Source organism: Carya illinoinensis, chromosome 15, assembly GCF_018687715.1.
Source record: "Carya illinoinensis cultivar Pawnee chromosome 15, C.illinoinensisPawnee_v1, whole genome shotgun sequence".
In the NCBI taxonomy this organism is placed as follows: Eukaryota; Viridiplantae; Streptophyta; class Magnoliopsida; order Fagales; family Juglandaceae; genus Carya; species Carya illinoinensis.
In genome coordinates this window covers 977,714-992,638 of record NC_056766.1, presented here as the reverse complement: position 1 = coordinate 992,638, position 14,925 = coordinate 977,714, and the positions used below count along the sequence as shown (strand labels likewise).

The 14,925-nt window shown below is 35.6% G+C and overlaps 2 protein-coding genes across 2 annotated transcripts; one reads left to right on the top strand and one right to left on the bottom strand.

Annotated features, from left to right (window-relative positions):
* Nucleotides 1-428: 428 nt before the first annotated feature.
* LOC122295933 (IST1 homolog) lies at nt 429-4,300 on the bottom strand. The gene is made up of 6 exons (XM_043105210.1): nt 3,962-4,300; nt 3,534-3,666; nt 3,289-3,392; nt 2,120-2,291; nt 1,881-2,021; nt 429-1,789 (listed from the first exon to the last, which is right to left on the bottom strand). Exons 1-6 carry the CDS (start codon nt 4,009-4,011, stop codon nt 776-778), a joined length of 1,614 nt encoding a protein of 537 aa, XP_042961144.1. The 5' UTR covers nt 4,012-4,300; the 3' UTR covers nt 429-775.
* A 1,376-nt stretch (nt 4,301-5,676) lies between these two features.
* Nucleotides 5,677-11,581, top strand: LOC122296077 (angio-associated migratory cell protein). Its single transcript, XM_043105485.1, has 11 exons — nt 5,677-5,864; nt 5,991-6,044; nt 6,194-6,235; nt 6,604-6,723; nt 7,833-7,978; nt 8,062-8,209; nt 8,308-8,391; nt 9,506-9,621; nt 10,178-10,248; nt 10,917-11,007; nt 11,164-11,581. The coding sequence occupies exons 1-11, from the start codon at nt 5,762-5,764 to the stop codon at nt 11,389-11,391; spliced, it is 1,203 nt and encodes a 400-aa protein (XP_042961419.1). The 5' UTR covers nt 5,677-5,761; the 3' UTR covers nt 11,392-11,581.
* The last annotated feature ends 3,344 nt before the right edge of the window (nt 11,582-14,925 follow it).

Genomic DNA, 14,925 nt, shown 5'->3' with positions numbered 1-14,925 from the left:
TTTATGCACGCGGTTTCTAATTTGATTTATGATTTGGGAGGGAACGTAGTGTTAGATAACCTTCCCACTGGAACTCTTCCAATGGCCACTCAAGCAATTACGCCGGCAAATGGATCATTTCAGGCTGGAATTTATGGACTCCCCTGTCTGAAGTTAAGGTATCATTAACAATCGTCTCACAACAGAGGGAAGCATATCGAAATAAAGATTGCACATACGAACTGTATAAAAGAATGGCATTACCATGTCCCTTGCATTGACAATCATGCCTGATTAGCCTCGTTGCACATTCTAAGGATCGCCAATTACTTCTTAATGGGTGCAGTATTATGTTCAACAATGTAGGATGATGTCACATTTTCATCCGATTTACCCATTTGAGTCAGCTGTTAGACATGAACAACCAGATGTCTCCGTGCCATAGCAAATGATGCTTGTCAAAAATAAAATAAAATAACCCAATAAAAATAACAAACAAAACAAAAGCAATACATGTTTGTACACTCAACATACTGTAGAATCAACCATCAAGGTTGACTTCTCAACGACAAAAGCAGTTGAATCTTCTTGATGCTAGACGCTCAATCAAGGGATTTGATACAAATTACATTCCTTTAATATATAACGACTGCACTCTTTAATGACTGCACTCTTTAAGAATAAAAGACGAATAAATACCACAGCGCAAAGGTTGTTTAAGAATGCATCATTCACTCACTGGTATGACATTGAAACAAAGATGAACAAGGGTCTTATGGTATATATATAATTCAACTTAGAGTTCATGGGTGGATCGGGAATTGTCCATGGCAGAGTGAGCAGCAGAACCAAGATTTGGATTCTGTGATGTAAACAAGTTTGGGTACGAGAAGTATGGATCGTCATCCATTGAAGTCAGTCTCTGCGGCTGGTGAGAAGCAAAGTCATTCTCAAAACCATGATCAATGGGAAGACAGGAATCAACATTCACTCTGCTTGTGTCAAGTGAAGGAAGACTTGATGCCTCCGGTCTCTGGCTGTCTTCACGATCTTGATGAGGTTCAGGGAAATTTAAAACCTCATCATCAGAATTACCAACCAAGTTTTGATGATCAAAATTTGGATTTTCTTCACCAGCAGACTGGTTGGCAATATCCTTATGAAATGGGTTCTCACAGTCCTTTTCAGGGCATTGGTCACTATTTTTCCTGGTGAGCTCCTCAATTCTGACCTGTGCAAGACTAGCTGCTGAGCGAGCTGCAGCTGCTGCACGCTCAGCACTTTCAGCAGCAGCCTGAGCAGCTGTCAAGACATCCTGCAAATCCACATTGACCTCACTCTTTGCCCTTGAGAGAGAGGTTTGTGGTTTACTTTGTGCCATAGAAAATGATGCAGAAGATAGCGATGGGGGAGAGATAAATGGCAAGAACTGTATATCTTCCACACCACCAACAGGGACGCTAGGCGGGTCATCTTTGTTAGCAACAGAATTTGCTCGCATCATTTTCTCAGGTTCCAACTGTGGCTGCTTTGAAGAAATGTCAATAACTCCAGAATGCTTTGATGATTCATGATCAATACTAGGTTGTGGAGCAGCTTGTAATGGCGGGGCCAGAGCTGGTGCTGAAGCAACATTTGCATTTGGCTGTACCGACACTCTAGGAACTTCAGGAAGATCTAGTGAATCAAAGCCAGAATCAGAATCTAGGTGATCCTCGTGGGGCTGCTCAGCTGCAGAGTACAATGTTTCATCATGTTTTTCTTTAGGAAGCGGCAATGTAGACCCACTAATAAACTGTGTCGAACCATTCTGGCAAGAAAACAATACATGTAAGAAAGCAAGAAGTTAACAAGGATTTGAAAATAGATAAGACTAAAAGGCAGGGAAGTGTTTCACATACCAATAAATCTTCATGAGATTTGTAAAGCTCAGTTTCAGAGGCGGCTGGATCCCAATCTAACTCATGCTCTTCAGCTATTTCTTTCAGAAGCTTTAGTTTCTTTTCGGGTGAAGGAGCACGAATTGATAGCAGTTCTATTAACTGCATTGTAATTCAGAGGAAGATGTCATCAGAAGATAAAAGACAATATATTAGTTATCCTCACAATTAAGTCACATTAGGAGAGAAGCTCATGAAACCTGGCGATTAACACCACAATCTGGCATGAGCTCTGTTGTGGCTGATACAAATTCTTTGCCATATTTAGTCGCAAAAAGCATTTGAACCTGCAGCAACTCTGGTAGATCCGCACATCTTGGTGCTGCAAAGCACACACTGGATATTGCTTCCTTCAAATCTAGAGGACAGTCCCTGAGAAACGTTGAGGGTTTATATATGTTACAAGTGAAGATAGTGAGAGTCTTGACTGAACGTTACTAGAAAGCTTCTAATAAATATTAATCCTTTGTTTACCGTTCACAAGAAACTAATGAATCTAAATAACCAAGAAACATGGCTATACATGTAAAAACATTCATGGTGTGAACAGGAAATAAGTGATCGGTATATTAGAAGGCATAAACAGATTGACAATGTGATCTACAGTAAAGTTCCAAGAAATTCAAAGTAAGGTAACCAATGAGCTTTTCTGTAGAGATATAATAGACTTAAATGGTAACTTAAACTATGAGGTAGCTGATAAAGATGTCATTAAGGCAGATGGAGGGAATCTGGGAACGGTGAGAAATACAAACAACAACAGCATGAACTCCATAAAAGATCCATCAATAGCAAAGATAACTCATAGGGCCTATCACACTCTTCTTCAAAATCCAAAACACTAAAACTCAGTGAATTTGAAAATCACACAAACGTCACGAAAGTACAAAGACATTTTTGTTTTCATTTGAATATGCAGACTCTTTTCCGTTTTGGGGTCTCGAGAGTGTCCACTTCATTGAAAGGAGAAAAATAAAAAGGAAATCTAAATGGAACCTACTGAATTCCAAGCATGCGTCCAAGAACCCCACTTTAAGAAATTAAGTGGGACCAGCATTAGATAGTGATTCTTTTGATTAAACTGAATTGCCAAATATATTGCTTAAGTTCGTTACTCCCACTTCTTTCAAACTTTCGAACCACTAAGCCAAAGACTTCAAGTTTTATCCATAGCCCCCCAAGTTGACTGTAATTTGTGAACCTTGAACGCTATCAATTTCAGCTTATAGTTCGCTATGTTTTTTACTAATTCAACAAGGCATGATATGGTATGTGGGTCCCACACACCAAAACATTAAGCAAAGAAAATACGTAAAACATGGTATAAGAACGTGTACTAATTAGTAATTATTATTATTAAAACGTCAACCTTTGTGATTCAATAATTGGAAGGCGGACGACAATAAGTTCACAGAACAGCTCAATGATCTCCTGAGCAGCCATCATATTCTCTTCTCTAACAATATGCTCAACCTGAAAGGATAATGTAAACGAATCGTTACCACTCAGCATTGCCAGAGTTTCACTTTGTCCTTTCAAATTAAGGCAATGGATTCACCAAAATTGGTTGCAAAAGATAGTGCATTAAATCAGAATATCTAAACATAGTCATACTCGAATGCGAGCGGTGGCTTCTTGACCCGTCTCAAGAAGCTTGGCAATGTCTCGGCGCATCTGCTTTATCTGAAGCTCTCTCCTATTCCTCAGCAACTTTATCCTCGGAATCGTCAATTTCAGTAGGGTTTTACTGTTATATACATACATAACAGATACAAAGGAATTATATTCCAATCTTCCAAACCCAGAAAACTCCGAATCAGTAAAAGAAATCCCATTTTTCACATTTACAAAATATAGATTATCCAAACTACCGATCAAAAAACATATAGATTATCCAAACCATTCGCAATCCATCCGTTGGTAGCAAAGAGAAAGAAAAACACAGAAAAGAAACTCCAACGTAAAGGTAAAAAAAATTCAGCTGAGTTGTAAACCAAACAGGATCGAACACATAAAATAGGTAAATTGAGAGAGAGAGAGACCATTTGGCAGCTTTGAAGCCCTTGTTGAAGAAGGAATCAAGCATCGACATGATCCAATGCTTTTCAGCTCACAATCGGACCCAAAAACGGGAAAAGGAAAACTGAATCGTCGGTAATTGAGGAGCAGAACTGAAATTGAACGATGGGAAAAGGTTGAACAGAAGTTAACCAGCTCTTACCAACAGTATAGGCTTAAGGACGAGACGCGTATTTTACAAAAACAAAAGAAAAAAACGAAATCCGAAAGCGTTTGCTTACGAGCGAAGGTAGTTAAAAAAACACGAAATGAACGCGCGGAGATCTTCTCTTCCCTTCTGATCACCTCACCTGTCTGCGGATTGATTGCTCTTAAGGTCTCAGTTATTGTGGGGACACTAAACTGCTACAGAACCACGTAACCTTCATTGGTAGCTTCTGGCGAAATTGCACGCATGCCTAATGGGCTGCTTGGGCCGCTATGAAGCCTCTTCTTTCATTATTAAATATATCCAGGCCATTTTCAATTGTTTTTTTGGGCTTATATTTTTAGATTTTGGGTCTCCAAAGCCCAAAAGAGATGGTAGATATTCTTATAATAAAATTTATACATTGGGAGGTTTGGGGGTAGAGATGAGAATTTTAAATTTGAGATGAGAGTTTAAAATATTATTTTTAGTAATATTATCGTTTTGAGATTTGAAAAAATTGTATTGGGATTTGAAAAAGTTGAATTATTTATTATATTTTGTATGAAGATTTGAAAAATGTGTAATGATGAGATGAGAATTTTGAGCTTGAGATGAGAATTCTTTGGCCCTAAATCTGCCCGAGAAATAATAATTATAATTATAAATATGTAAGTATTATGCAATCATTTTAAAAAAAGTGAATAAATATAAAATTTACATAAATAAAAATATTAATTTTTTAATAATAGACTTTGCTCTTTTTTAAAGTGATTGTACAATAATTGTATGTTCCACTATTATATATAACATTACTCTTCAATCTTTAAATTTATTTTAATAAAATTGATGTGTAAACTTAATATTTTTCTTATTAAAAGCTTCTAAAATATAAATGATATAGTATTTTTTTATTTTTTTATTATATATTATGTTATTAAGATTATGTATAGGAAGGGATCTATCATCTAATATCTATAGTTAAAAAGATACCTAATAAAATAAGTCAATAAATATTTAACCATTTATCTGTTTTCTAGTTGAGAAATATTTTAATTATAAATTGATATCATGAAAATAAATTACGTGCAATGACATTAAGTGAAATTATTTTTATTTCTATTATAAAATATACCTAACTTATATGATTGAGTTTTATTATATACAAGCACAGTCGCGTACTAATCTGTGTATCAATACTGATTCATTCATACTTAAAATTTAAATTAACACTGTTTTCAATAAAATCTATTTTTTGACTAATCACATCATATTGGTGCACAGATTAATATACAATTATGTTTGCAACTATATTTTTTCTATATGATTATATGTATTTTTTTTTTTATAATTTTATTTTTAGCTAGGACACTTTTTTATTCTATTCAATTCGTTTGGTTAAACAATTCAGATAAAATGAGATAAATGAGATGAAATAATTTTTTAATGTTAATTTTATTTTAATAAAAAATTAAATTATTTATTATATTTTAAATAAAAATTTTAAAAATTATAATAATTATATAATATCAGCTTAAGCAAGTATTTACATGATAAACCCTTCAAAACCTCTGTCTTCGTCTCTCTCTGTTAGACGCCGCTCAGCAGAAAAGGAATCAAGAGGAAGAACTCCGAAATGAAGGGCCCACCGCCACCGCATGAGGAAGAAGACGACGAAGATGGCGAGTTATTTCTCGATGAAGCCGATATTGTCGGAGAGTTCCCCGTCGATGAAGAAGGTTCTCTCTCTCTCTCTCTCTCTCTCTCTCTCTCTCTCTCTCTCTACATGTTTGTATATGTAATTATGTTTAGATATATGATGTAGTCATTTATTTCTTTTATCTTGTGTGTTTCTGTGGATGCAGATCTTCCTGATGCAGACGACGACGAAGCTGGCTCTGATGATGCAGATATTGATGGTAGGCCACTCAACTCCCAATTCATCCATATCTAGTCTACGTATGCGGTTTTTTACAATTTCTGCGTTATCAAAACGAAGGAAAAGTACGTTCTTTAGTTCATTTTCAATATGATTAGTTCAATTTATGAGTTTTTTGGTTGTTTCCAGAGGAGCCTGATGATTCCGTGCATATATTCACCGGTCATACCGGTAAGAACTTTCGATTTCTATATTTATGAGCATTTCCTTTAAAACCTTACACAAATATTATTGCATCTGATAAAAGCCTATCGGACTGTCGCCTGTATATGTTTTTTATTTAGTTCCTGTATTATTTTGAAGGGACTTACCTAGTTCTTAAGTAACTCTTATTTTGAATAAACTTATGGTGTTACTTCATTATCTAATTCTTAATTTGTGCGAGTTAGATACTTATATAGGACTAATTGATTATGCTCATCTAGTTGTGAATTGGGATCAACATGGCTTTGAACTTCACATACTGATGTGTGAAGCTGAGTATATCCTACATTTTATAACTACAAATTTATGATTATGTTTTACTATTTTCTTCACAGGTGAGGTTTATACAGTTGCCTGCAGCCCAGTGGATGCTTCGTTAGTGGCAACTGGGGGTGGAGATGACAAAGGATTTCTTTGGAGGATTGGGCACGGAGATTGGGCTTTTGAGCTCCAAGGTATGTGCAAGGTACACCAGTTATATAGTTTTCTCTCTTGCTGTTTACAGTGGTGGGGCAATATTTTCCTCCTATGAAATGATAACAACATATCATTCTTAAAGATTTCTTTTTTATAACATCAAACAGAAAAATAGAACTTTCTATTATGTTGTAGAAAGGAACACCCTACCACGCCATTAATTTCACATATTATAGGAAATGAAATTATATTCACTATTACACAGGTGTCTAATTTTGTTTTCTTTTATCGGTAAACAAATTTATATTGAAGAGGAGTAGGCAAGAACCCAAGTATATGGGATGTATACAAGAGCAATGCCTAAGCGTGCTAGTTTAGTGATACAAGGAATTCATGCAAGGTCATGCCATCAAAATCAATTACAATCGGCCAATGTAGTAAAGTAGTGAAAAATAAGTTTCTAAGCTCATCCATTGACCGCTCTTGATCTTCAAAAATTCTTACATTCCTCTCCCTCCAAATACACCACCATAGGTACAAGTGTCTAATTAATTGAAGTTTAAAAATTAAAACATTAAACTAGCAGTAAAACATTAAACTAGCAGTTTATTTGGTTCAAACATCAAAAGAAATGGATAGATTGATTCAAAATCAAAAGGTTGAGATTTGGTGTTTTCCATTCTATTCTTGGGTATTCATATATGTTGAGAAGGAAAAAAAAAAAAAAAAAGACTATGATTTTAGACTCATGGTTCAACGTTACAGAGTACCTTGTAACAATGCATTATTTTGAATTGACCATCAAGTTTTCTTTCCAACATTGTCAATTGGCCCCTATTTTAATAATTTTTAAGTAGCTTCAACACATACTCCATGTTTCATTTGTACCTTCCTCTATAGTGGGTGGACCTTTATGAAATTTTAGGTTTTAAGTGTGATTTTTAATTTAAATGAAGGCAACTGACCGCATTAAGTTTCACATGGCTCGACCTGACCCCTCATTGAAGATTATTGTTTGCTGTAGTGGCTTGCACATGAGCCAAATTCATCTTCTGTACCTGGTCACTGGTAAAGCTTGCATAAGCTGGGTCCTGGGGCTGTTCATCTCCAAGTTCTTAATCGAACCTCTCTTGTATTTTTTCTGCAGGTCATAGAGATTCCATTTGCTGTTTAGCCTTTAGCACTGATGGACGGTTGCTGGCATCTGGATGCTTGGGTGGACTTATTAAAATCTGGGACATACCGTCCCAAAATCTCAAATTTTCACTTGATGGTCCCGGAGAGGGCATTGAGGTGAATTTGTTATGTACTATTGGACATAATATGTTGTGCCTTCATATATTAAAAATAAAATTGACTGTAAATTTCCTTCCCAGTGGATCAGGTGGCATCCAAGAGGACATTTGGTCTTGGCTGGTTCGGAGGACTCTATTGTTTGGATGTGGAATGCTGATAAAGGTGCCTGCCTCAATACATTTTCAGGTCATGGTGGTAGCGTTACTTGTGGTGATTTTACCCCCGATGGTATCAATCTACTCCTTTGTGCTATTCTGGTATCAGGAAAATTTTTATTATCTATTTCACTTATTTCAGTGTTTTTAATCTTTTTCCTGTTGCTTAAGGTAAAGTAGTCTGTACTGGTTCTGATGATGCAACATTGAGGATATGGGATCCAAAAAGTGGTAAAAACATTCATGTGGTAGGAGGTATGTAATTGAATTTCAGCTCCAAATCTCCTGTTTTGTTTTTCTTATGGAAATTCTAGTAGTTAAAATTCAACCTCAGAAAGGAAAGTGTAGAAGTTTCAACCTCAAGAAATTAAGTATAAAAGGAACTGTCAAAACTCTTAAATAAAGTGACAATGGAGAATTCATGATCTGCAAATTTATTTGTTGGAAACCAAAAATATTGGCACATTTTTAAGCCACTTGAGGAAGAATCTTGAAAAACTTTCCCATCTGCTGAACCTTATGAGGTAGGGCAGATTTAGAGAATCTGTCTGTGTGTGCTCTGGTGGGCCTTAGGGTGTGAAATTAGTGAGTTAAGGACTTGGGATTTTATTATGATGTGATTAGGGTCTATGGTTTAGAAAATGGCCTGGAAAGCATTGGATTTGAAAGGGTGAAAGGGGGCCAAAACAAAGAACACACGCTGGAAGATTTCTGTTCTGTAAAATAATTATGTTAGGGTTTGTTTCATTTGTTATTTGTGGCCAAAGGCTTAGGGATCATATGTCAGGTTTCATGATTTTTATAGGATTAACGAAAGGGTTTGATTTGGGCTTGCAGAAGAGATGATAAGACGATGAGATTGAATTGAATCTGTTCACAGCTGTTGATGTGAACAGTACTTTATATTTTTCTACTAATCGACTCTAAAATCATCAAGTCCAAAGGCACCCATATAGACTCTTGATAGAAACTTCTCCTAATAGGTGTGAAGCTCTTACTTTCTCATGAAGAAACTCATGGCCCATGACTATGGCCCACGACCAGCAGTTATAGAAATTTGAAAATATCCTTTTGATCAAACAAATTTGAAAATATCCTCAACTCTAGAAATCCAAAAAGACATGATAAAAGCTGTTCAGTAGTCAGGAACCTAACAAGGTATTTTCTCTTCTATACGTTCTGTGTACTTGGGCTATGCCAATTCCTATATTGATATTAATAAATTTTATACTTATAAAAAAAATAGTCAGGAATCTAGGTGGTGGAATATGCTCTCTGATTTTGAGTAGTTATGTTTAAAGAATATTGGCATGAAGATGGTGCTTATTTGGGCTTTCTTTGATGTTCTTGGCACTTGCATCATCTCAAGGTCACGCATATCATACTGAGGGACTTACATGCATGGCGATAAGCTCCGATTCTACGCTTGCCCTTACTGGTTCTAAGGATGGTTCTGTTGGCTTTGTGAATATAACAAGTGGGAGAGTAAGTATTTTTGTTGCATATAATATTCTTATGCTGCATTATATATTAAAAAAAATAAATTCTGATGTTCTGTTTTTGTGTAAATTACCTTCTCTTACTTTATGATGATCATAATTTTGGCATGGGTGTTTCAAGCCTAACTTTAACTTGATCTTTAAGGTGTAAGCTTTGAATATCTTCAAAATCCATGGCGAGAATAATAAAATAGGATTCATTATGCAAGTTTGATATCAATTATTAAAGTAGCTGTCGAGGTATAATTTAGCTATTTTTCAATGTGGAGTAATCTCTGTCATGGTGCTGGGGGCGCCCAGGGTTCTTTTTTTCTGTGCTCAGGCTCCTTGTTCTGTAGGATGCACCACTTTTTTTCTGTGCTAGGTTGTTCATGTCACCTAATCACATTAATATATAGTGTCCATTTTGGTCATAGCTCAATTGAAAATTGATAGTGTATGCATATATTTGCTTGTTTAATGTGATTGAAAGTATTGGTGAATGTGATTTTTCCAAATTTAAATGCTGCCCTGTAATATACTTTCATGATGCTTCTTGACAGGTTGTTAGTATGCTCCACTCTCACTCAGATTCAATTGAATGTGTTGGTTTTGCACCAAGCTCCGGAGCAAGGTAATCAACTCTCTCTCTCTCTCTCTCTCTCTCTCTCTCTCTCTCTCTCTCTCTCTCTCTCTCTCTCTCTCTCGCGTGTGTATGTAGATGTATATTTATATATATACACATTGCCTTGTAGCTTGTGTCACTTTCTCCCTTTCTTATGAGTGATGTCTAGGGATTGAGTCCCTATACCCCTAGCTCCTTATATAAAAATAAAAATAAAATGTGTGTCTGTGTGTTCTATTAGTTACCCAGGAAAAGCAAAAGGTGGTTCTTTTCATTGTAAAAGAAAATCTTATGAAGAAAATTTTTGTAGAAATAAGGGGCATAGCTGAAATGAAAGACATAGACAGGACTGGAGGTTTGATACTAAAACTGGAGCAGGATCTATAAATTAGCACCACAATTCAAAAGAGAGTCAGATTTGGGAATGAAGTTTAGGTTGCTTCAACAACTGATAAGCACTGGAATTCTTATTATAAGTTACTATATAGGATAATGAGATGCTAAGTTGACCTCCAACGGAAGAAGAAATGAAAAAAGAACTTGCTTAAAAAACAGATTTGCATGCATATTGGTTGGAAAAAAATGGTAGTTATGGTAATGGATTTAACTTTATATATATATATATATATATGAAGCCTATCAGTAACTCTTATGTGACTCAAAATTGTGAGTGGCAGCTCGCTTTGGGCAGCAACAGGAAGCATGGACCAGAAGCTTATTATCTGGGATTTGCAGCACTCCATTCCCCGTAGCACATGCGAACATGAGGTTTAAATGTGTTATATTTTGTAGAAAGTTAGCATTCTATTTATTTTAATAATTTCCAACTAGTACTCGTCCGGTCAGCTGTGTTGCCAGACTTAAAACTCTGTAATTTAAGATTTACTTCACAAATCTAAGAGAGGGAGTTCTACCTTCTGACAGGATGGAGTGACATGCTTGACATGGATCGGCGCTTCTAGTTACGTGGCTACAGGTTGTGTTGATGGCAAAGTTCGAGTTTGGGACAGCCGCTCTGGTGTTTGTGCTAGAACCTTCAGTGGGCATGCCGGAGCAATTCAGTCTCTATCTGTATCTCCTAACCACGATTTCCTCGTTTCAGTTTCACTTGATGAAACTGCCAGAGTCTTTGAGATTGCAGAGTTTCACTAAACAAATCAAACTTTTTTCTATGCTTCACGTTGTTGAAGTCTTCCTGGGGCACATCCCATTTGACATACAAAGAACACATTGATATTTACTAATGTATAATCAATTGTGACCATGTCTGCAACAACTCAGGTACTTCTGTAAAGTTTCTTCATTTATTAGTGGTTCTTGTTGTGTTGCTGTTTTAGATAAACCCAGAATCAGAGCACTCGCATCTCTTTAATTAAATATGGATTGATACTTGAAAGTTGGTTCCAAAATCATCAGACAATGAACACCTTATGCTCTTTTTTGACATGAATGAATGCAAGTAGTTTGAACTGCATTCAGGGAAAAGTAGTAACCCTGCACTTTGTGGTTAAGAACTCACTCTCCACATTCCTTCCACACACAAGTAAACTCAATTTCCCAAGAGAAAATATTGGGAGCAGCGACTATTTACTACTGCACACCACACATCCTATAAAAAAATATCTATATATCCTATGAAAAGCATTCTTACACCCTATAAAAACCTCTAAGTGTTTGGTGTGCAACATGAATAGTGGCTGCTACCTAGGAAATCCCATTTCCCAACTCAATTTTCAAGGCTACAAAAGAAAAACCTGTCGTTCAAGATCCTCAAACAAAGCGCTGTGAGAGCATTGGCGCAGGCCCATAGGCTTAGAAAAGACCTGAAAAGTTACTTCTCAACACCTATCGTTACGGTTGCCTCTCAAGGCAAAATAATGTGTAAATTGAAGTGATTTTGGTGGAAGAAACATGTCCGGAAATGGCAATTTAAGATTAATAACCCCACCTCCCTCTATGCACGTGTATGCCCTCTAGTTTGTATAGCGGCGGGGCACCATTCATTCATAAAGAGATATTATATCCTAAATCAGTGCATATAACACATTATCTACATTTGATTTATAAAATTAGTGAGTTTGGTGGAAGAAACATGTCCGGAAATGGCAATTTAAGATTAATAACCCCACCTCCCTCTATACATGTGAACGCCCTCTAATCTTTATAGGGGCGGGGCACCATTCATCCATAAAGAGTTATTATATTTTAAGTCGGTGCGTATAACACACTATCTATATTTGATTTATAAAATTAGAGAGTTTGGTGGAAGAAACATGTCCAGAAATGGCAATTTAAGATTAATAACCCCACCTCCCTCTATACGTGTATGCCTTCTAATCTGTATTGGGGCAGGGCACCATTCATCCATAAAGAGTTATTTTATTTTAAGTCGGTGTGTATAACACTATTTATATTTGATTTATAAGATTCAAATTTTAAAATTTATCATTCAAATCAAATTATGTCATGTAAACACTTTACTATATATATGTTATTCACGCCGAGTTTTTGATCCATAAAAGATTTGGAACGAAGAAGTTCATTAAAGCTTCATTTAAGCCAGAGAGGCCGCAACTTCACGTTTATGTCAGAGACCTTCTTCAATTGCTCTTCAACAGATCATATCTGACATTAAATATAGTTCTTAGCTGCGTATCCACGTGAACTTCCTCATGTCTCCTTCCAACTTCTGTATTCACTGATGTCACAGCTTTTATCAGATTCAGGCCGATCAAGTTTTAACGTGATCCATCTAATTAGCTTGTACATTGCTCCCAAATGATCATATATATATATATATATAAATATAAATGTATTATTTTCTCAACTTGCATCTATCAAATTAATGTTAGTATATCGCCTTGCTAGCTAGCAGAAGTTGCAAACCTGCTTGGAAATATGATGTTGCAGGACAGTTTCCAAACATTAAGTACTACTCAGATCAAATGACTTTACCCATGTAAAGCTTTAATGGCTATGGTCATCTTTAGTGACCCAGCAAAACATGTGAAACTTTCAAAAGATGGCCGTACTTACTGGATCATGTGAAATGCACCGGTTGTACCTCTTTCTACTTTCACAACATTGTTCCTTTCGACTCTTTATATATAAATATGCATCGTTTTTAGTTACTTCTGTCCATAACCTCTGCAATACAATATCTTTCTCATATACTCAATCGTATTTGCCAGCTGCTGGGACAAAGAAACATGAAGAACAACTTGTCTCTCGGAGCCCACACTTGTTTCCTGGTTTTGATTTTCTTCATGGGGGTAATTACTAGTTGTAGATGCCTTCCAGTGAGTGGTACTCATTGTAAGTACTGCATCTTCTTTTTCACCCTTTGAAAATAAGAAAACAACCACCTTATTCTCATCAACAGAATTACGAGTACTATGTCTTCAAGTTTATAAAATATTATAGGTGTCAAAACTGAGGAATTTTGTCACAATGTTTCATTCATTTTCACTTTCTGCTACATATTTCAGTCAGTTTCCTGGAAGAGGGCACCAAGTTTGGAGATCAAGGTCATGTCTCTCCACAGGTCTGTCTGTTTGCCATTATTGATTGCCTTTTTATGCACATATATCTATAGTTTCTTAGAAAGCACAATATATATTGCAATGAAAAACACAACACCAGACGATATAAACAATGACAATGACATATATATATTTATATATATGTAGGAATTAGATGAAGAAGAAAAGCTTGGGATCATGAAACCATACCAAACAGGTTCAAGTTTGCCGGACTGTTCTCATGCGTGTGGACCATGCTTTCCATGCAAGAGGGTGTTGGTCGGCTTCAAGTGCTTCACAGAGTCATGTCCCATTGTTTACAAATGCATGTGTAAAGGAAAATACTACCCTATTCCTTCTAATTGATCTAACACAAACTCCACATGCAAGCACGGCAATGGTTTGATGTTTCATCAAAATCATGTGTATTGGTGGGCTTGCCAAATGTTTTATAAAGCATAATTAACCCCTCTCTACTTTTTCTTTTCAATGAATCTATTGATAATTCTATTTATTTATACATGCAACACACCGCTGATACGAAAACATGTAACATCAGAGTATATAATTTTACACACCATACTCATATATATATATATATATATTGCATGCGAATTAATTATTTTTTCTTTGTTTGTGGATCCATGCACGTTTGGACCATTGCCAATAGAATTCGTTAATGAAAAATGATATTTACAATCGTGGAATGCACAAATGCAGTATAATCATTTTAAGAAAAGTAAGTAAATACGAGACTTATATGAAAATAAACTAATTTTTTAATAGTATACCCTACTCTTTTTCAAAAAGATTACGCAACGCTTGCATATTTTATAACTGTATCTAGCATTACTCGAGTTAGATATACAAAAAAAATTTGTTTTCTCGTTTTAAACGACAAAAAAAAATATCATGCAATAATGTCGTTTACTTTTCTTAATTAAGCCCTTTTAATTTCAACAAAACCCACAAAAAATCTCCCACAAACGAACTTAATTCAAACCTAACATTAATCTATTGTCAACATTAACACTATTATTGTTGCTATTGATACTTAATGATAGAGAAAGATCATCCATTAACTTATTTCATTTATTTTTTTTCCTCTTAGCTAAATCATAAGTTGTTGAATTATTTGACTAGTGGTTACAATATTGCATATCCT

Coding starts and splice junctions, on each gene's coding strand:
- LOC122295933 (XM_043105210.1), bottom strand. CDS start 4,011: ATGTCGATGCTTGATTCCTTCTTCAACAAGGGCTTCAAAGCTGCCAAA. Junction 3,393..3,533: donor AAGCCACCGCTCGCATTCGA/GTATGACTATGT, acceptor TTATCCTTTCAG/GTTGAGCATATTGTTAGAGA. Junction 2,292..3,288: donor CCAATTATTGAATCACAAAG/GTTGACGTTTTA, acceptor AACGTTTCTCAG/GGACTGTCCTCTAGATTTGA.
- LOC122296077 (XM_043105485.1), top strand. CDS start 5,762: ATGAAGGGCCCACCGCCACCGCATGAGGAAGAAGACGACGAAGATGGC. Junction 5,865..5,990: donor GTTCCCCGTCGATGAAGAAG/GTTCTCTCTCTC, acceptor CTGTGGATGCAG/ATCTTCCTGATGCAGACGAC. Junction 9,622..10,177: donor TGAATATAACAAGTGGGAGA/GTAAGTATTTTT, acceptor GCTTCTTGACAG/GTTGTTAGTATGCTCCACTC.